This window comes from Fonsecaea monophora (assembly GCF_001642475.1).
Source record: "Fonsecaea monophora strain CBS 269.37 chromosome Unknown Scaff2, whole genome shotgun sequence".
Taxonomy (NCBI): Eukaryota; Fungi; Ascomycota; class Eurotiomycetes; order Chaetothyriales; family Herpotrichiellaceae; genus Fonsecaea; species Fonsecaea monophora.
The window spans coordinates 1-18,955 of NW_019173933.1; the positions used below are offsets into that span (position 1 = coordinate 1).

At 51.6% G+C, this 18,955-nt stretch overlaps 7 protein-coding genes across 7 annotated transcripts; 6 read left to right on the forward strand and 1 right to left on the reverse strand.

Moving 5' to 3' along the window:
- Positions 1-792: 792 nt before the first annotated feature.
- Positions 793-3,090, reverse strand: AYO21_00382 (hypothetical protein; the record flags this gene model as incomplete). The annotated part of the gene is made up of 5 exons (XM_022650372.1): positions 793-1,384; positions 1,477-1,564; positions 1,659-2,084; positions 2,183-2,936; positions 2,986-3,090. 5 exons carry the CDS (start codon positions 3,088-3,090, stop codon positions 793-795), a joined length of 1,965 nt encoding a protein of 654 aa, XP_022516986.1.
- Positions 3,091-3,583: 493 nt separating this feature from the next.
- On the forward strand, positions 3,584-4,927 carry AYO21_00383 (hypothetical protein; the record flags this gene model as incomplete). The annotated part of the gene is made up of 1 exon (XM_022650373.1): positions 3,584-4,927. One exon carries the CDS (start codon positions 3,584-3,586, stop codon positions 4,925-4,927), a length of 1,344 nt encoding a protein of 447 aa, XP_022516987.1.
- A 742-nt stretch (positions 4,928-5,669) lies between these two features.
- AYO21_00384 (hypothetical protein) lies at positions 5,670-7,956 on the forward strand (the record flags this gene model as incomplete). The annotated part of the gene is made up of 4 exons (XM_022650374.1): positions 5,670-6,187; positions 6,231-6,572; positions 6,627-7,055; positions 7,107-7,956. The coding sequence occupies 4 exons, from the start codon at positions 5,670-5,672 to the stop codon at positions 7,954-7,956; spliced, it is 2,139 nt and encodes a 712-aa protein (XP_022516988.1).
- A 627-nt stretch (positions 7,957-8,583) lies between these two features.
- On the forward strand, positions 8,584-9,555 carry AYO21_00385 (hypothetical protein; the record flags this gene model as incomplete). The annotated part of the gene is made up of 1 exon (XM_022650375.1): positions 8,584-9,555. One exon carries the CDS (start codon positions 8,584-8,586, stop codon positions 9,553-9,555), a length of 972 nt encoding a protein of 323 aa, XP_022516989.1.
- Positions 9,556-10,772: 1,217 nt separating this feature from the next.
- AYO21_00386 (hypothetical protein) lies at positions 10,773-12,994 on the forward strand (the record flags this gene model as incomplete). The annotated part of the gene is made up of 3 exons (XM_022650376.1): positions 10,773-11,098; positions 11,158-12,832; positions 12,887-12,994. The coding sequence occupies 3 exons, from the start codon at positions 10,773-10,775 to the stop codon at positions 12,992-12,994; spliced, it is 2,109 nt and encodes a 702-aa protein (XP_022516990.1).
- Positions 12,995-14,600: 1,606 nt separating this feature from the next.
- AYO21_00387 (hypothetical protein) lies at positions 14,601-16,439 on the forward strand (the record flags this gene model as incomplete). The annotated part of the gene is made up of 3 exons (XM_022650377.1): positions 14,601-14,718; positions 14,775-15,537; positions 15,590-16,439. The coding sequence occupies 3 exons, from the start codon at positions 14,601-14,603 to the stop codon at positions 16,437-16,439; spliced, it is 1,731 nt and encodes a 576-aa protein (XP_022516991.1).
- Positions 16,440-17,276: 837 nt separating this feature from the next.
- Positions 17,277-18,882, forward strand: AYO21_00388 (hypothetical protein; the record flags this gene model as incomplete). Its single annotated transcript, XM_022650378.1, has 2 exons — positions 17,277-17,472; positions 17,531-18,882. The coding sequence occupies 2 exons, from the start codon at positions 17,277-17,279 to the stop codon at positions 18,880-18,882; spliced, it is 1,548 nt and encodes a 515-aa protein (XP_022516992.1).
- Between the last annotated feature and the right edge of the window lie 73 nt (positions 18,883-18,955).

Consider the following 18,955-nt stretch of genomic DNA (forward strand, 5'->3'; position numbering starts at 1 on the left):
AAGGAGGATAAATCTGAGGAGAGAGAAGGAGGAATAATGTCCCCTCCTTCTCTCCTTATATCGTACGCTCCTCCGCAAGGGATACTCAATGTCTTCCCCTTTCTCCCTTGTCCTTCCTCTTTCGTACACGCCTTACGTTTCCCTTGCCTTTTGTCTCTCTTCCTTACCTTCCCTTGCGTACGGTGTCTCAGCTTGCCAGGATTCGGTATCCCTTGCACGGTACGTGCCTCGTCCAATCAGGAAGCTGCCCTTTTGCCTGTACAATGTACAGGCAAATTTAGCCAATCAGGAGGTGGCGTTAGTCCTGTCGTTAGTCTTGGCGCTGGTTCGTCAGAACCGAGCCTCCTTCTGGGTTCAACCCATCACAATCTAAGATAAACACGGTATTTTTAGAGCGCGTTTTAAGCCCGAAGAATTTTAACGCGTAATTATATTATAATTAGTAGACTATTCTATATTTCTACTATATAGATTAAGTTAGTTATACTATAACTAACTATAGACTAAGTAGGAAAGTTAGTAGACTAAAACTAGTTGAAATTGCGAGGGTGGAAATCTCGCGTTTTGTGTGTGTTAAGTGTTACAGAACTGGGCTGTTACGCAACCTGATTGAGGGACTTATGCCAATTACAACTAGAGGCGTCCGAGTATTGCTATCTCTCTATCAAGTGCAACCCAGTAAATTCGGAGTCTACGACAAAAGTGGGTGAGCGATAGATACCAACACAACACTCCCTGTCGCCACATATAGAGGTGCCATCCTCTCAACGCACTGGAGTCTCGACACTCGCACTATCGAGTTGCCCTTACCAGGTATTTCTCGAACCACTCATACCGCCTCCGCTCGATATCACTTAATGTGCTTCCTTTGATAAATATGTGTCCTTCGCCGTCGTAGACCTTGATATCTACCGCTGTGCCTGCCTCCTTGATGATCTTTGCCAGGTTGTATGCTTGATTTGGCGGCACAATGGCATCGTCCGCTCCACTGATTATCAGCAGCGGGCTTTTAATATCTGACGCATGAGTCAGAGGGCTCCTGTCTTTCAGAATGGCTTCTTGCTCCGCTGGTGTAGCATCAGGGGGATAGCATAACGGCGAGAGATATTGAGATTCGAATTTATGGGTCTCCTCGACAAGGAGCTTCATATCCGATATGCCGCTCTCAGCGACACCGCAAGCCCACACCGAGGGGTATTTAGCCAGAGCTTGCATAGTTGCATAGCCACCTGCAGAGTGGCCGGTGATACCCACTCGTGATTTGTCGATAAGCCCTTGTTGAGCCAGATAGTCAACTGCCGAAGCAGCATCGGCGATGTCGCTGACTCCCCATAGTGCAGCAAGTAGGCGGCGGTACGGCCGGCCATAGCCAGTGCTTCCCACGCTGTGGGCATAGAATTAGTGCACACGAAGATAACATCGGGGTGACCAGAAATTCCAACTCCCATTTCATCTGCCAAAAGTAATATAACTTACTAGTTAAGCTGTACGAGAGCGTAGCCCCTAGTCGTGAGTGCTTGGTCGCGAAGGGAGAAGCCTGGGCCTGCTTGGTATGTTGGTCCCCCTATTAGACACCCATTAGCTCAGACTTATTGTGACACAGCGACGAAATAACAACACTAGAGTGGAGAATCCGCTCGAGTTAGATACAAACGTACCATGAAGAGCGACAATGAGAGGCGGAAGCGTGCCAGCTGGCGCCTCGAATCGTGGATTTTTGGGCGGATAAAATAGCCCATAGGCGTCACCTCCACCAGGACCGTGGACTCGTGGAAATGTAATCGGCTGCGGAGCTGAGACATACTCTTCTGGAAGAGGCGTCTGGGTGGACTGTTTCAATATTGTCCCAAGCCCTTGTTCATTGATATCAATCACCGTAGCCAGCATGGGGAGTGAGGCAGTGGCGCCTATGATTGCAAACGATGTGTCAGATACTGGCTTAACGGCATCATTCGGTATCTCGACGATAGGACAGCTGAGATCACGCCATTCGAGTGTTCGAGTATCTACGAGAATGGTTGTGCAGCGGCCTTGATAATTGAACACGGCCACCATAGTGGACGGATCCAGGAGGCAGTAGGAAGCTGTAAGTTCCTGTTAGCTCATAACCCAGTATATGACTGCCAGTGATGAATTTGCTGTGAGATGCTCAACCCGGAAAATTAAAGGGAAGGACACTCACAGCCTCCTAAAAACCAGTCTGGAAAGCCGAATTCGGCATCCTCCAGCCCTGACAGTACGAGTTGTTGTATTTCACCATCGGCAAAAGAATATATTTGCCAGAAATCAGTCTGGTCCGAGACAAAGTAAAGAACTCCATCATCACGCCATCGTGGTTGGGTAATGCTGGCCTTGGTCTGCTGGCCAGCAATGCATCTGGGGTTCTTTGCCGTGTCGTGGTCCCAGTCAGCAAGCCATAGCTCTGTATTGTCCCATGGCATATTGGGATGATTCCACTGTATCCAACAAATCTTTGTCCCATCAGGACTGAAGCTTGGAAAGGTGTAGAAGTCGGAACCAGTGGCTAGAGGCCGGACTTGATTTGTGGACGAGTCGATAACCACAAGAGAGGTCTGGATGTCTGAAATCTTGGACGTATTGTGGTCCTCTTTGATCGCCACGGTGTATTGGGAATGGTGAGGATGAATGGCGAAGTCGGCGTAGTATACCTTGGGGTCCGCCGTCACGATTGGGATTGTTTCGCCTCCTTCAGGGTCAAGGCCAAAAACACCCTTGGTCTCCCAATCCGTGAAGATAATGTGTCCCGTAGACTCATTGAAGGCAAAGGAGGCCCCACCATACTCATGGACCTGGGACAGGCAGTTGTATTGTTTGGGAAGAACATCTCTGCTCTGTCCATTGTGGTGCTCGACGATGACGCCTCTTCCCCCCTCATCTGGACGTATCTCAAGCAGGTAAATTTTGCCATTGTCGCGCTGTAGACAACTTAGTATCATCCCTTTCGGCGACGATCCTTGGACCTACGTTGACGCATAGCCGATTCAATACCACCGAACCTGGGGCTGCAAAGCTCTCAGGCTCGATGGGACTCTTAAACGTCCCATACTGTGCAACTTGGCGAGAAGTCATGGTTGTTTGTGACAGGAGAGAAAAGTCATTGCAGCCGCTGTCGAAAGAAATAGCCCCGTCACTTTATCAGCTTATTAAAGCTGCACGAATTATTTTGTTACAAGCATGCGTGACATCTTGTCAATGTCACCTCCCGGAAAACAGCCTGCGATGCAAAGTCGTGACCTTCCCGAAAGGGGAAGGGAATAGCGCCCATTTGCGGAATTATTTTTTGGCTGTGACGCGCAGTTTGGCAGTCAAGTTCTACAGCACCATCCAGTGTTTGACAGTATCTGCAAGGTGATGATATCCATGCTCCACGCAGGATGTGAGGCAACAGATCGTCAAGAGTTCCTACACCAGCTCGTCTCCATTTCTGCCTGCCCCTCGTCGGTACACATCGTCCCTGTTCAGGCTCTATGCACACAACACCATATTTGCCTACGCGATTCGACTCAAGACCATGGCAGCCATCCCGGGTGCTGCACGCTTCTATGAACCTACGTAGACTGCAATGTCCGATCTCGTCGACGTCCTCCCTGATTTTGACCTCAAACCGTACTCACACCTTCTACATTCCCTCGAGAAAAATGACATCACTGTCGCCGACTTGATCACCCTCGATCCCAAAGAGATTGCTAGGAAATGCCCTCTTCCTGCAGCCGATGTCCAGAGGTTGGTGCACGATGTAATAGAGGCTCTGCAACGCGACACGCTGCGAGGATTAAGAAAGAAGCACAAGAATAGAGCTGTGGATGCCGAGGACAGAGCAGACGATGGAACACAGTTCACAGAGACAAAAGGCGACATACCATTCAAAGTAAGGACCTTGGATCCGATTATAGATCAGGCATTGAATGGGGGCTTGTACCCAGGCCACATCGTAGAAGTGGTTGGAGAGAGTGCTGTCGGAAAGACTCAGTTCGTCCTAGGCCTTTTGCTCTCTGTTCAACTACCTCCGCCAAAGGGCCTCGGGAAAGGGTCAATCTATATTTCGACCGAAGGGCCTCTCCATACCAAGCGGCTCAGTCAAATACTTCTCAATCATCCTGAGTACGACAGCTTGGACCCTGGTCAAGGGCCTTCACTTGATCACGTGCATACCATTGCAACGAACGATCTCGAAGCGCAGGAGCATATCATCCGGTATCAACTCCCCATCGCAGTCCAGCGATTTAACATTGGACTGATCGTCCTAGATTCAGTGGCGGCAAACTTCCGAGCCGAGCACGATACTCGGACGGCGGCGCAACTCGCCAATCGAGCCTTTGAGCTGGCCAAACTGGGAAACCTCCTGAGGAAGATCGCTATCGAGAATAACATAGCGGTCGTGGTCACAAATCAAGTCTCGGATCGCTTTGAAGATTCCAGAAATCTCCTTCAGCCATCATCTCCGCTTACCACGTCTTCTCCTACCCTTCCATCATCACATACACAAGCGGTGGTGGAGAGGCAGAGAGAGGTACAGAGCCTTGATCATCAACAGCGCTTCTTCACTGGATGGGGAGACGAGACAGGGAAGACCAAACATGAACAATTGAAAACTCCGGCGCTTGGTCTGGCGTGGGCCAATCAAATATCTGCTCGCATTGTCCTTAAGATGGAGAGTGAACGGCAGGAATATGCAGGAGGCAATATCTGGAAAGACAAGAAGAAAACCAGGAACTTCTCAGTGGTCTTTGCTCCGTGGGCGGGTCCAACCCATTCTCTGATTCGATATGAAATTACAACCCATGGTATTGTTTCGATCCCAGACACCGAAAGGCCCGAAAAGGCACTTGCAACCGTAGATGAGGAACACCAGGACTTGCTGGACGAGGCGTTCTGGGCCACAGAAGACGATGAAGAGTTTCCTTGATGGTCTGGAGTAGGCTGCGCAGCGGTATTTGACCTGGTTGGATAGATATCTGGTCCGCAAATATGCAATTGGGTTGAAAGAACATTGTCTAGAGCCCGCGCATCAGAGATTAAGCACTGCCTTTGTTTTGTCTGGCTAAGGAATGGGGCGAGGCACATCAGTAGTCTGATAAGATGGCGGAGAGGCCACTCCAAAGGCGAAAGATACAGAGGCGATGGCGTCAAGATCGGGGTCGTTCGATACTCGGTGTCTGTAGAAGCAGGAAAAGGCAAATGTCAATATATCCACTAATTACTCCTAATCCGGTATGTACAGCCGACACGTCTTTTGATTGGCTCCGGCCTTTCTCCAAGTTTGAGCTTGAATTCATCCCGCCTTTGTTGCTTCCAACAGCACGACAATTGCACAACGAGTAGGCTTCATCTGCGACTTTTGTATCGTACAAACCTTCGCTCTTGGCTTACTTCGTGGGCATCCTTATCGTCCCGGATACATGGCCACCCGCCCACCTGTGGCGGAGAAAATGATGAATGGCAAGTAACTCAGACGATCCCAAGATCGACCCGGTTGTTCCTCGAAGGACAAGTCCGAATATCAGCATCATCCTGCTTGCTTTTATTGATGCCCTTCCCCCACCCCCTCTAGTTGTCGAGGAAGGTTCTTAAAGTCCTTATTGTCTTTTTCTAGTTTCCTGTCTTGTCTTCTTAATCATTGGAGTCAGCTCAAGTCTTGACAGTTGAAGATGCCCACCACAAACGGCCATACAGTCCCCAAGATGACCTTCAAGCATCCCTTGGACCAGCTGAGCGCCGATGAAGTCAATGTTGCTCGACAGGCAGTCCTCGACGCCCGCAAGGCTGCCGTTCTCTTCCGCAACATCTTCACTGTTGAGCCCGCTAAGGCCGAGCTGGTCAAGTTCCTCGCCGCCGAGCATGCAGGGACTCTTACCTCCGAGACCCCCCGACCTCCTCGCCAGGCTCGTGTTCAGTACGACGTGGTCTTTGAGGACCGGAGCCATGAGTACATGGAATCAGTGATCGATGTCGCCTCGGGCAAGGAAGTCGACCACAGACGGGTGCCTCCAACTTCGCAACAATCCCTGACAGTGGATGAGTTTAGGGAGTTCAACGAGGTGTGCGTGGAATCAGAGATGTTTAAAAACGCTATCAAAGAGCTCAACCTCGACGAGAAGTTCGAGGTCGCCATCGATCCATGGCCTTATGGCGGCCCAGACGTTGGCGAGGTCGCCCCAAGGCAAGTGTCTATCCTCTACTCACTATCCAGTCTCTAACCTATGGCCCAGGTATACTCAAGGTCTATGCTTCGCCAAACTACGAAATGGCAACCCCGATAGCAATCATTACGGGTTCCCTCTGCCCATCATTCCAGTGATGGATACCTACAAGAAGGAAATTGTTCGGATTGAGCGTCTTGCCACTGGCGGTACCGAGGATGGCCTCAACTATGGCACAGCCGGCAAAAACGTCCTGGAGCATTGTAAACCGGCTGAATACGTTCCCGAACTGCTGGATACCCCGCTTCGCAAAGACGTGAAACCCTTGAACGTGGTCCAGCCCGATGGGCCATCATTCACTGTGAGCGATGACTCTTTGATTGAATGGCAAAAATGGAGGTTTCGAGTTGGGTAGGCAATTCCCTGCGTTCACCTCGAAGTTCAGCACTGATTGAATTGATACAGGTTCACTCCTCGTGAGTGTGCCGTCCTTCATGACATCCACTACGACGGTCGAAGCGTGCTCTATCGCTTGAGCTTGTCCGAGATGACTGTTCCCTACGGCGATCCTCGACCGCCGTTTCAGCGGAAGCAGGCTTTCGATTTTGGAGACGCTGGCGCAGGTAGAGCTGCAAACAATCTTGCGCTCGGCTGTGACTGTCTGGGTGCCATCAAGTATATTGACGCAATGCTCGTGGACTCGGAAGGCAAGCCCTCAGTGTCGAAAAACGTCGTGTGTATCCACGAGCAAGATAATGGAATTGGTTGGAAACACACCAACTTCAGAACCAATCGAGCAGTGGTGACGAGACTGCGAGAACTGGTCGTTCAGTTCATCATTACACTGGCAAACTACGAATACATCTTTGCCTACAAGTTTGATCAGGCTGGAGGGTAAGTGGACATCAGCCATGGTTGTGATTGAGTGCTTATATTCGGTTGCAGCATCACGATAGAGACCCGAGCCACCGGAATTGTCTCGGTGGTGAACATTGACCCTGACAAGGTGAGCCCTTATGGCAACGTCGTATCACCTGGCGCCCTCGCCCAAAATCACCAGCATATTTTTGCCGTCCGGATCGATCCGGCCATCGATGGCCACTCCAACACCATTCTCACGGAAGAATCCCTACCGATTCCCATGAACCCGAAGACGAATCCGCACGGCAATGGCTACGAAATCGTCCGTAAGCCTGTCACCAAGTCGACATCGATTCACGCCTCTCCTTTCACAAACCTGACCATCAAAATGACCAATCCTAACAAGGTCAATCCTGTCTCGAAACGACCTGTCTCATACAAGTTCATTCCCACGCCGTCCCAATTGATCCTCGCTGACCCCGAGTCCATTGTCGCCAAGCGAGCAGCGTACGCTCACCACCACGTGTGGGTCACCAAATACCGGGACAATGAACTTTTTGCAGCAGGAGAATTCACGAATCAATCACAGCTCGAGGTAGGTGGAGTGGCGGACATGGCTGCGCGCAACGACGACGTGGAGAACGACGATGTGGTCGTCTGGAACGTCTTTGGTCTTACCCACAACCCGCGCGTGGAAGATTGGCCCGTCATGCCCGTGGAGATTCACCAGGTCCATTTGCGTCCGGCGGACTTTTTCGAGAGAAATCCTGCCCTCGACGTGCCTGGCAACAAGAACATCGCCAGCGTCGAGATTGGAAGAGAGACCAACGGAGAATGCTGTCACGCGAACGGGAATGGATCCGTACAGGCCGATCCGACCTCGCATCTGCAAGGTACAGGAAGCACGCCTGTTGCGGCAGTCAACGGACACTAGATCATGATAGCGTATAGACAATTGCACGAAACTAATTACGAATGAAAAGCAACAAGGTTTCGCAGGAAAATAAATGCAAACAAAGCGCAAGACGAGTGCGTCCGGCAAGAATTATTCTACCTGTATGCTTCGGAAGGTTCAAGCTTATGAGTAGTGGGATCCAGATTGACAGTGATTGAGGCTTTCTAGATGCTCGAAATTCAGCCTTTGGCAGATCACTACCCAGTACCGAGTAGAGTGCCCCATGTGTCAAGTGGTCAGACCACTCGCTTGTCTCAATAATAATGGTGCAGCATGCCTTCAGGCTGCGACCCAGAGAGTCATTTAACGAGACCCCACGAACATCGGCTCGGTCCGAGTCAGCATGGATGGCCATGGTTCCCAAGGGTTCCTACCAGCGTGCCAGCTCACCTGGTGGCGCGGTGGCGTCATTCAGTAAGTCGCCTGCGCTGCCTGGTTTCCCCGCTGATTAATTCTCGAGGTACCAGTTCGAGAACAATCTTCAGCGAATGACTATCTAAATCTTCTGCTGGAGGAAGCTGGCTTCTTCGTTATTCCTAATCTATTCGTTATCGCCACTAAATCACCCGCGATTGACTTGTCGATCATACCCATCAACGAGACAAGATGAAGATCCAATATCGAGATGAGACCCTCGAGCTGGAGGATATTCCGGATGAAACCATTCGTGATCTGGCAACAAGATGCGCCGAAAGGATAGGCGCAGATGTCGAGCGAGTGTCTCTCTTTTTCCTTCCCAAACCCGGCTTTGTCAAGCATCCGTTCTCCGACCGCAAATTGGACGAGTTCCTCACGCCGACGACACGAATAAAGCTAGTTGGCACGCCCAATGCTGAGGTTAAAAAGATGGAGGACATGGGCGCGGCTACCCGAAGGGTGTCACGCCCGAGCGGATTCAAACCGGTCAAGGCAAACAAGGTCCGAGATTGGAAAAAGATCCAGGAAGAGACAACCTACACCTTCCACGCCATAGAGCCTCTGCCATACCTACCAAACCCAGAAAAGAGCAGACGGTTTCTAGAGCGGCTGGCAAACGACCCGGGGATCAAAGCATCCATGCGGAAGCACAAGTTCACGGTCGGGCTCCTCACAGAAATGAATCCCGCAGAGCACACGACCCACGAGTCAAAGACACTGGGCTTGAACCGCAACCGGGGTGAGGTGATTGAGCTGAGGCTGCGGACAGACGCATATGATGGATACAGAGATTACAAAGTGATTCGCAAAACCCTTTGCCACGAACTGTCGCACAACGTCTGGGGCGAGCACGACCGGAACTTCTGGGAGCTCACAAAAGAGATCGAGCGCGAGGTAGAGCGCAACGACACATTGCATGGCGGGCATCGCCTCTCGAATGAGGAGTTCTACGATCCCAACGACACGTACGAGGACGCCGAGCATGCAGACCATGGGGGCTGGACAGGTGGGAGCTATGTGCTGGGGGGTTCGAAGGAAGGCGATGGTGAGAGCGCGAGTGGCCTGAGTCGACGGGACATTGTGCTACGAGCCACCCTGGGTCGCCTACAGAAAGAAAAGGAGGCGAGAGAGCAACGAGATTCCTCTCCACCAGCATCTTAGTTATTAGTGTTGACTTTTGTCCTCCTTTGCGATAGCATGGTGTTGGTGGTCGGTCGTCTCTTGATGCTTGGGTATTACGATAATATTATATTTCTTCCAGAAAGTCAGTCCCTGGAGTTCCTGCTGCCACTATCATTATTATTATTATTATATTCTCCATCTACTTGTCATCTTCAGCCTCCGTTTTTCGGGCCCCGAACTGCAACAGGGTACGGATCGGGGTTGCAAGGCTACTCCAACTTTTCGTACAGGTCCTCCGTATTTCAGGAGTGGTTCTAGGCGCTTGAGCTCAGCGGACTCGGCCTGTGGTCGCCCTGAATGCTTAGATTGGGGCTAGCTAGTGAACCAAAGTCAGCTAAGTCTTTTGGCGAGGAGCAAGGCTCACCTGTCTGATTCAACCATTCTTCGGGGCTATCATCGATGGAGCGATGGAGGAGCTAGCCGGCCCCAGAATCCGAAATCAAGGTGCAGGAACTGGTTCATTTAGGGCTGGGGGAGGAGTACCAAGTAATCGTACCCGTCGTAGTGACGGTCCGTAGCCAGGATTGGCAGGGTTGGCAGCTGATGTACCATGTAGAAGCCTCTAGGACCTTGACACGATCCGTCATGCATATTATTGGCATTCCATGCTCGACGAGTACAAGTACAGGTTGCAGGTCCTCCTGGACAATCGTATGTATACTCCTGTGTGCCTCAGCCACTGGAAATTTGTGCTGATTCCGAAATTATCTGTCTCAGTCACTACCGTCGTTGCCTCTGTCTTGGTTATCGCCGCCTAGGGACTTGTCCCGTCGGAAGACGCCCTTGTAACTTTGACTGCTGCAACGTTATCTCTCCCCTCACGCAAATCTTCCAGGGACGAAGACGTCACTTCCGCTGGCTGTTACACCCAGACAGGTGAATCAACCAGAGGCTCCGTGAGGAATACGGAGTCCCTTGTCATAATAATAAAGAGGAGCTCCTTCTGCTCCTCCAACCAGAGAAAGGTATGGTTGCACCCAGCATGCAGGTCCGCTTCCCGCTCCCGTCTACGTCTGCGTCTGCGTTTGCCTTTGCGTGTTGAGTCAAAAAACTGTCCGGTTCGAGGATCTGTCACAACATGTCAGACTCCTCATCACTTCCTGCTTGATACTTCCTTTCGTTACCTCTTCCTACTGTCCTGTACCTCTTTCATCCTACAGCATTCTAGTCTTGTCACTTGCAGGCATCGATACTGAATGCCTCTGTTAGAAGGGTCGAGGCAGGCCTCGCCTACCCCGAATCCAAACTCCCCCGACCCTGTCCCTGCGGCCATCTTCAACCGTCGCCCCAGCGAACAGTTTTCCGATTTGGCTCGAGTCGCAATCATGACAAATGCATCTGCCTCTTCTCATGAGGGCGAATCCTTAAATCATGTCGCATACCACTCCAGTCTGATGCCTCCTCCCAAAACCGCCTTTGGCAGGTCCGCATCCAATTTGTCCACGCATAAACCATCGACAAGTACCTGGGGCAGAGCCTTGACGGACACTCCTGCTCCCAGTGCGCCCACAAGTCCGCAGATGTAAGCGCCCCGAGAATTCTTAAGAAAAATGCGACAGCCACAGGCGCTGACTTGATCAGACATGCTCGAACCAGTTCAAACGTGTCAGGGTCCGCGACTCCCAAAATCCGTGCCACCACCCTCGATATCCCCGGGTTAACTAGATCCAAAGTCTCCCCGAATGGTCAAATATCAGAAAGAGATGTTGCAGCCAAGCTCATTATCATCATGGTCGGTCTACCCGCCCGGGGAAAGAGCTACATCGTCAAGAAGATTGCTCGATACTTGAACTGGTTACAGCACCCAACCAGGATATTCAATGTTGGAGATCGTCGAAGAGTGGCAGCTGGTGTTGGTCAACCTATCCCCGATCGAACGACTGCCGCGCTGAGGGAATCTGTACGTCGAATGAGCTCTACAACCAAGGGACCTCAGTCAATTGTTGATCATGGAGAACTACTCCCACCGCCTGCCGTTGAGACTAAGATTCTCATCAATGGCGAAGTAACCTCATCTCCCGTAAGTCCGTTACAAATGAACGGATCGACCAAGTTTGAGGATGATAAGAAAGACCCTATTCAGCTGTCTGGGCCCGAACCCATGGATCAGTCTGCGCAATTTTTTGACCCAAACAATACCAGAGCCAAGCAGTTACGAGAACAGGTGGCCCACGCAGCCTTGGACGAGCTCTTGAAGTACGTTCTTGAAGACGGCGGATCGGTCGGAATCCTGGACGCCACGAATCATACCCGGGAGCGACGTCTGTCGTTGGTCAGACACATCCGGGAGCGCGACGAGAACATCAATATCCTCTTTGTCGAATCGCGATGTCAAGATCAGAACTTGCTGGAAGCAAACATGCGACTGAAATTGTCAGGTCCAGATTACAAAGGCAAGGATCCAGTGACAGCGTTCCTGGATTTCCAGCAACGTGTCCAACAGTATGAAAAGTCATACCAGAAACTAGATGAGTTCGAGGAAGAACACAACATGGCGTATTGCTCCATGATTGACGTGGGGCGGAAAATGGTGACGCATCAAGTCAAGGGTTTTCTCTCCATACAAACCGTCACGTACCTGATGAACTTCAATTTGGCACCGCGACAAATCTGGATCACCCGACATGGAGAGTCCATGGACAACGTCAATGGCAAAATCGGTGGCGACAGCTCATTGAGTCCTAATGGTGTGAGATATGCTCAGGCCCTTGCCAAATTTATTGGGGTAGAATGGAAGGCATGGGAAGAGTACCAGGCCGAAAAACAAGCAAACACCCATTTTCCACCGCTTCCAGGCGACACGACACCGCCAAATCCGGAATATACGGCACAAACACTGCAGCAGCGGAATTTCTGCGTGTGGACGAGCATGCTGAAACGGAGTATCGAGACGAGCCAGTATTTCAACGACGAGGAGTTTGATATCAAGCAGATGCGAATGCTAGACGAACTCAACGCTGGATCAATGGAGGGTATGACCTACAGTGAAATTCGAGACAAGTTTGCGCACGAGTATGAGCTCCGAAAACGAGACAAGCTCCATTACCGGTACCCTGGTCCCGGCGGCGAGGGATATCTGGACATCATCAACCGGCTGGGAAAGGTCATCCTCGAAATAGAAAGAATGACGGACCACGTCCTGATCATCGGCCATCGAAGTATCTGTCGAGTTCTCCTAGCCTATTTCATGGGGCTCAAGCAAGAGGACATTAGCGACCTGGATGTTCCGTTGGGTGTGGCATATATGCTCGAACCGGTAAGACCAAGATGTTTTCTACAATTATTCTCTTTACTGACGTGAGACCTGCAGCGACCATACGGCGTCGAGTTCAAAGCATATCGATGGGATCCTGCCACGGATCAATTTCTCTATGAGCCAGACTATCGGATGAGGCGAGCTATTGACCCACAAGCCTGATGTTTTGTCGTTCCCTCTGCGTGCCCAACTATGATACCCCTGCCCGCATTGACCATGGCATATATCTATATAGACCATACAAAACCTTGGTGGGATACCGGCGGACTCGCACGGGCATCTCCTGCCTTTCTGGACCATCGCACACTCAGATGATTGCTACGACTGGACTAATACTTTTTTCTTTTGACATTTGGCAGGCAAGATTGTTGTTGGCACCACCGTCCAGATATGAGTCGCTTCAATTCCTGGGTGGACTAGTGATCAAGTTATTGGGGGAAAGGAAAGTGATTAGCGTACGGCAGATCTATTGCGTCTTAGCACAGGCGTTGGGGGAGTGCTTTCAAGGCCACTGGCCTCAATTTGGAGTCTTGTTCTTCTTCTTTCGTGTACAGCATGTCACCATATTTACATTGGGCAAGTCTGGTAGAATCCGTGTGGTTCGGGAAAAAGAACCAGGTGTATCTGTGGCAGGCAAGATAGGCAGTGGATCAGACTAGCCGAGAGCAAGGAGTTGCAGAGAGGGAGAAGGTTCTTTGATTAAGTTAGCCGAACAGGGCATACTAGTCTGGTTGCGGACGATCCTCGCTCTGCTTTCTCGCTCGTCTCTCTCCGGAAAGACGGGACCAGAGGTGCTTCTGGGACAATCCTTCAGTCCCAGGGCCTTCACCAATGGGAATGAAACCGGAGAGGGGCGTCTGTCATCTTTGCCACGAGTCTACGACCCGTTTGGTGCCCCTTAGTGAACTAGCGTTACAACCAATGTTTGCCTAGACGAATATCTGGCCAGCTGTGGATGGAGTATTGCTGATTGTGTGTGACTCTCACTCACCAATGCAGTCAGTCTTGCAAGGCTTCGGAGTTAGTAAAATCTTGGATGCTGATAAGAGGGGTTGAAGAGTAATACTTATACATACAGTGTATGTGCATGTGTGTGTTGTGTGTGGTGTGCCGTTGATCCGATCCACCACTCATTTTTTTGGCTTTCGGAGAAAGGATGTGACATGCAGTCAGTCCCTCATACACATGTCCGTACCAAGTACTTATATTAAGACCGGCGCAGTGAAAGCTTGTCTCTCTTGTTTCTCTTGTCTCGGAACCTCACATCGCTCACTTAGTTCACTTGCCCCTCACACTCTCATCTCGGCCGCCGCCCTCAGTCATTGACAGTCAACTGGTTCACATGGTGACTGTCGTCGCCCGTATGAGACGCCGCTCACTCTACACCACGTGTATCCTTCATCGCACCATGAGCATGATGGTCCAATAACACTGGGAGATGAGGTGTTTGTCAATCAAGCGTCCAGTAAAACATCACTACGAATTCCACGGCAGCTGTCCAAGGCAGAGAAGTCCCAGGCACCACGAAAATCAGACGCCCCAAACGTGCCGGGAGAAATAATATTGTTTGAGCCGCATCCGCTGGCTTCGGGTGTGGGCCTCACTTCATTATTACTGCAATATCGCCAACAAGGCCGATACGGTACCGCCGAGGCCTTTTACGGAAGAAAACAGGCCATTTTGAGAGGAGCCGGACTGAGAAACACAAAGAGAAAACCACCCTTGTGGGTTGATCGTCGTTTCCAGGAAGGCCATTCTTCGCCCAGCCATGCCGACCTTGTCCCTCACCAACTTTAACATTGTCTGTGCCGTCCTCGGAGGGTTCATTACTGTCTTTGGCCTTGTTAGTTACTTGTTCAAGGAGCGGTTCTATCTTTCCGAAGCACGTATGTTGCGGTCCCTTACTCAACCCGGTCACACGGAAAGCTGATGTGAATGACAGTGATTTCTCTTGTGGCTGGCGTCGTCTTCTCTCCCAATGCCACCGACCTGATTAAGCCCCTCGAGTACGCCGGAGGCTCCGAAGACAGCCTGGACTACATTACCCTCTATTTCACTCGCCTCGTATTAGGCGTTCAGCTTGTGCTTGCTGGCGTCCAGCTGCCCAGCCGGTACCTCTACACGGAATGGAAACCTCTGGCCTTGCTCCTCGGCCCCGGCATGTGTGGAATGTGGTTGTGCGCAAGTCTGCTTGTATGGGCCATGGTGCCGCATCTGAGCTTCCTGCATGCTCTTGCGATCGGAGCATGTGTCACGCCGACCGACCCTGTGCTGTCCAACTCGATCGTCAAGGGCAAGTTTGCGGACAAGAACATTCCTAAGCCATTGCAGAAGATTATAATCGCAGAGTCAGGCGCCAATGATGGGCTCGGATACCCGTTCCTATTCCTGGCGCTCTATCTGATCAAGTACACCCAGCAGGGAGGCGCAGGCCAGCCTGGAGGAGCATCAAAAGCCATGGGATACTGGTTTGGGGAAACATGGGGGTACACGATTCTGTTGAGCGTTGTTTATGGCGCCGTGGTGGGCTGGCTTGCAAAGGAACTCTTGCACTTTGCCGAGGAGAGGAAGTTCATAGACCGTGAGAGTTTTCTCGTGTTTGCCATCACGCTTGCTCTCTTCATCACAGGCACCTGTGGCATGGTCGGCTCGGATGACGTCCTGGCTTGCTTCATTGCCGGGAATGTGTTTACTTGGGACGACTGGTGGGTTTCTTACAAAATCCCACAGGTATGCTTTCGTTAACTCGCTTACCAGGTTTCGGCTCGAAACTCAGGATGACTCTCTCCAACCTACCATCGACATGTTACTCAACATTTCGGTCTTCCTCTGGTTTGGCGCCATCTGCCCCTGGGCGTCCTTCCGAGCAAACCATGTCATTCCAATATATCGACTGATCCCTTTGGGAATTCTCATATTGCTCTTCCGCCGCGTCCCCGTGGTGTTTGCCATGCACAAAAAGATCCGCCAGATTGAAGAATTCCAACAGGCTGCATTCGTGGGTTTCTTCGGCCCCATCGGGGTGTCGGCCATATTCTATCTCTACGTCAGCATTGATTTCCTGCGGCAGATCACGGTTGACGGGAGGGTACGCGAAGATGCAGTCCGGCTCGAAGAAGTCATGAGAGTGGTGATTTGGTTTCTAGCGATTTGCAGTATCGTCGTTCATGGCCTGTCCATCCCACTGGGCAAGTTAGGTTATCATCTTCCACGGACCATGTCTCAAGCTCTTAGCAGTGAGAGGGACGATGATGAACCAGATATCCACATGGGCCGTTCGCCTCATCGCAGATCAACAAGTCAACTGCGACACAGGAAAGGCCATGTTCATAGGGACAGGTCTCGTCGCCCAAGTCCCGTATCGTTTATGATCGGGCAGGGAGGCACAACGAGATCAACCACCATGGATCTGGAGAGTGCTCAGGAACCTGCGCGACCCGTCCGCATTATTGAAGATACGCCTAGATCAGGGTCCCCGGTCGTGGCTGTGACGGGTTTGAGGCAGGGAGTAGATGTCAGTGAACAGCTTGGTAGCCTGGAGACAGAGCCAGAGGAACCGCGGCTTTCTCAAGCAATGAAACCTGCTGGTGAGGTGAAGACGGATTGATACGCGAGTTGCGGCTCACTGAGCCTCATGATTCTCGCGTTGCGTTCTGGAAGAGCGCGTTGTTAGTGTTGTTATTTCTAGAGAACCACCGCACCAGATGCAGCAAATAGAAATGTGGGAATAGTAATAATCAGATTTGGTTTTCAATTACTCTTTGCTTCGCTTTGCTCTGTGAAATGAGAAAGACACTGAGCAGGTGAATGAGAGCCACATCCCCCCAACCGCGCACCCCCCCTCCCCTGTTGGCCCCTCCCACGACCACCGCACCACCACCTCAAACTTCATCTCCACCTCTTCCCCTTGCTTGTCACTCAAACCAAACCTCCCTCAACAAGTCGAGCCATACGCTACCTTACCAACTACGAGGTACTCCTAGTCGATCAAAGAAACCAGGTGGGTACATCTCTCATATCCAATACTCTCTTCCCCTTCTCTGCAAGGAGCAAGACCACGCAACGACCAGAAGTCCCTTGAGGCCGCAGTCCCATACCCCCCGGCCTTGGACCAATGCTGCCTGGCTAACTTCATGCAAGGACTGTCTTTCATGGTATCCTCGTCTCTCATTTCTCGCCTCTGCACTCTCAGTCGCCAGGTCTCTCATCAATCAATCTCATTTCACACTGTTTAAAAGACAAGGACTGGGTTGGACTAGATTGCACAGCCAGAATTCATTACTAGTCGAGCACGCCTTGCAAACCGATGCAGATGCGGAGTGTGCGTCCTTGACCATCGCCGTTCCTCTTTCCTACCAACTTCACCCGAAAAATCCCATAGATCACGCTGCCTCGGTTTCGGCTGAGCCATCGTGTCCTGCACCATCTTCGCCGCCGAGTCCCAATGGCACAACCTCCGCAAGCCACTGATGCTTCACGCGCGAGTCCGAGCTTGACTAGCCAAAATGCCGCCGCTGGAGTTAAGAGGAAAAGAACAGCGGAGCGCAAATTCTACGCCGTGAGGCAAGGCAAGACTCCTGGAATATATGACACATGGACGGAGTGTTTGGGACAAGTGAAGGGACACAAAGGGGCTGTGTGTATGTGGAATCGACTGCATTCCAAAGCCTTTCCATTCCGTATTGACGTGTCCTGCAGTCAAGGCCTTTCAATCTCTCCATGAGGCCCAAGCTTTCATGGACGGCAAAATGCTCTCAACCGCCAAAGACTCGGGAGAGCAAAAGTTCTACGCGGTCCAGAGTGGAAGAGTCCCAGGGGTCTACACCGACTGGATACAAGCCCAGGCTCAGATCCGGGGGATCAAAAAACCCAAGCACAAGAAGTTCAATACCCGAGCAGAGGCAGAAGCGTTTGTGGCAGCGGGTGCCAAAGCTAACGGTGCCGAACCTGGTCACAGCGTTACCTCAGAGGAGGAGATCCGCCGCTTGATAATCCGCAATTCGGCGCCAGGGTTGCAAGTTAACGGAACATATTCTCCGAAAGACAAGGAGGGGAACCCTTACCCGGTCGGCCGGGGGCCTCTGCCACCGGGCGCTGAGGATGGATATGATCCAAACGTCAAGCTGGCCCAGGACGGCACCATTGTCAATCGAACTGAGGAAGAGAAGAACAAGACCAAAATGATGTCCAGGCAGAAAGACTCCCCAGGAATGCTTCGCATCTACACGGACGGCTCGAGTCTGAAAAATGGTCAAGCAGGTGCACGGGCAGGCGTAGGAGTATTTTTTGGACCCCAGGACCCAAAGTATGCCAACTCCTCATGCTCCAAATCCCAAGCCAAGCCAAAGTCCAAGTCCAAGTCCAAGTCCAAACCCAAACCCGTGCGTTACACCGCGTCCAAAAAGCCACAACTTGTTTATACCATGGACTGGGCAGCCCGGGAGCGCGGCTCGGGCGATGGACCAGCCAAGAAACGGCAGCAGGCAGGCGAAGAGGACGACGATGAAGCCGAACAAGAGAAAGAAAGGCTAACGAATTGGCGTTATAGAAATGTTTCCGAGGCACTGAAAGGCAGCAAACAGACCAATCAACGGGCCGAGCTGACTGCCATCTTACGAGCACTGGACATTGCGCCCCGGCACCGAGAAGTCACCATCTACACAGACAGCAAGTATTCCATTGATTGTGTGACGAACTGGTACCGCAATTGGAAGAAGAACGGCTGGGTCAATGCCAAGGGGAAGCCTGTAGAGAACAAGGACCTAGTGATGGATATCCGAGAGAAAATTGAAGAGAGAGAGCAACTTGGCAAGGTCACGTACTTTGTATGGGTCAAGGGCCACATGGACAACCCGGGTAATATTGCTGCAGACCGTCTAGCTGTGCAGGGGGCGATGGCCGCGAGAGGGCTTCCTGATGGAAGAGATGAGGAAGAAATCAGAGGAAGCGCCGCGGTGGGTGAGGATGGGCAGGAAGAGGATGAAGAGGCCGCGATATTCCAAATGATGGAGTCTGCTATGGAGGACGAGCTCGATGCCCGGTTCGACTGACCAAAGGTTCAGTCTGAGAAGAGACTGAGCGCTGGCCACGAGGGTGTCTATCGACGGTTCGCAGTCTCGCCGG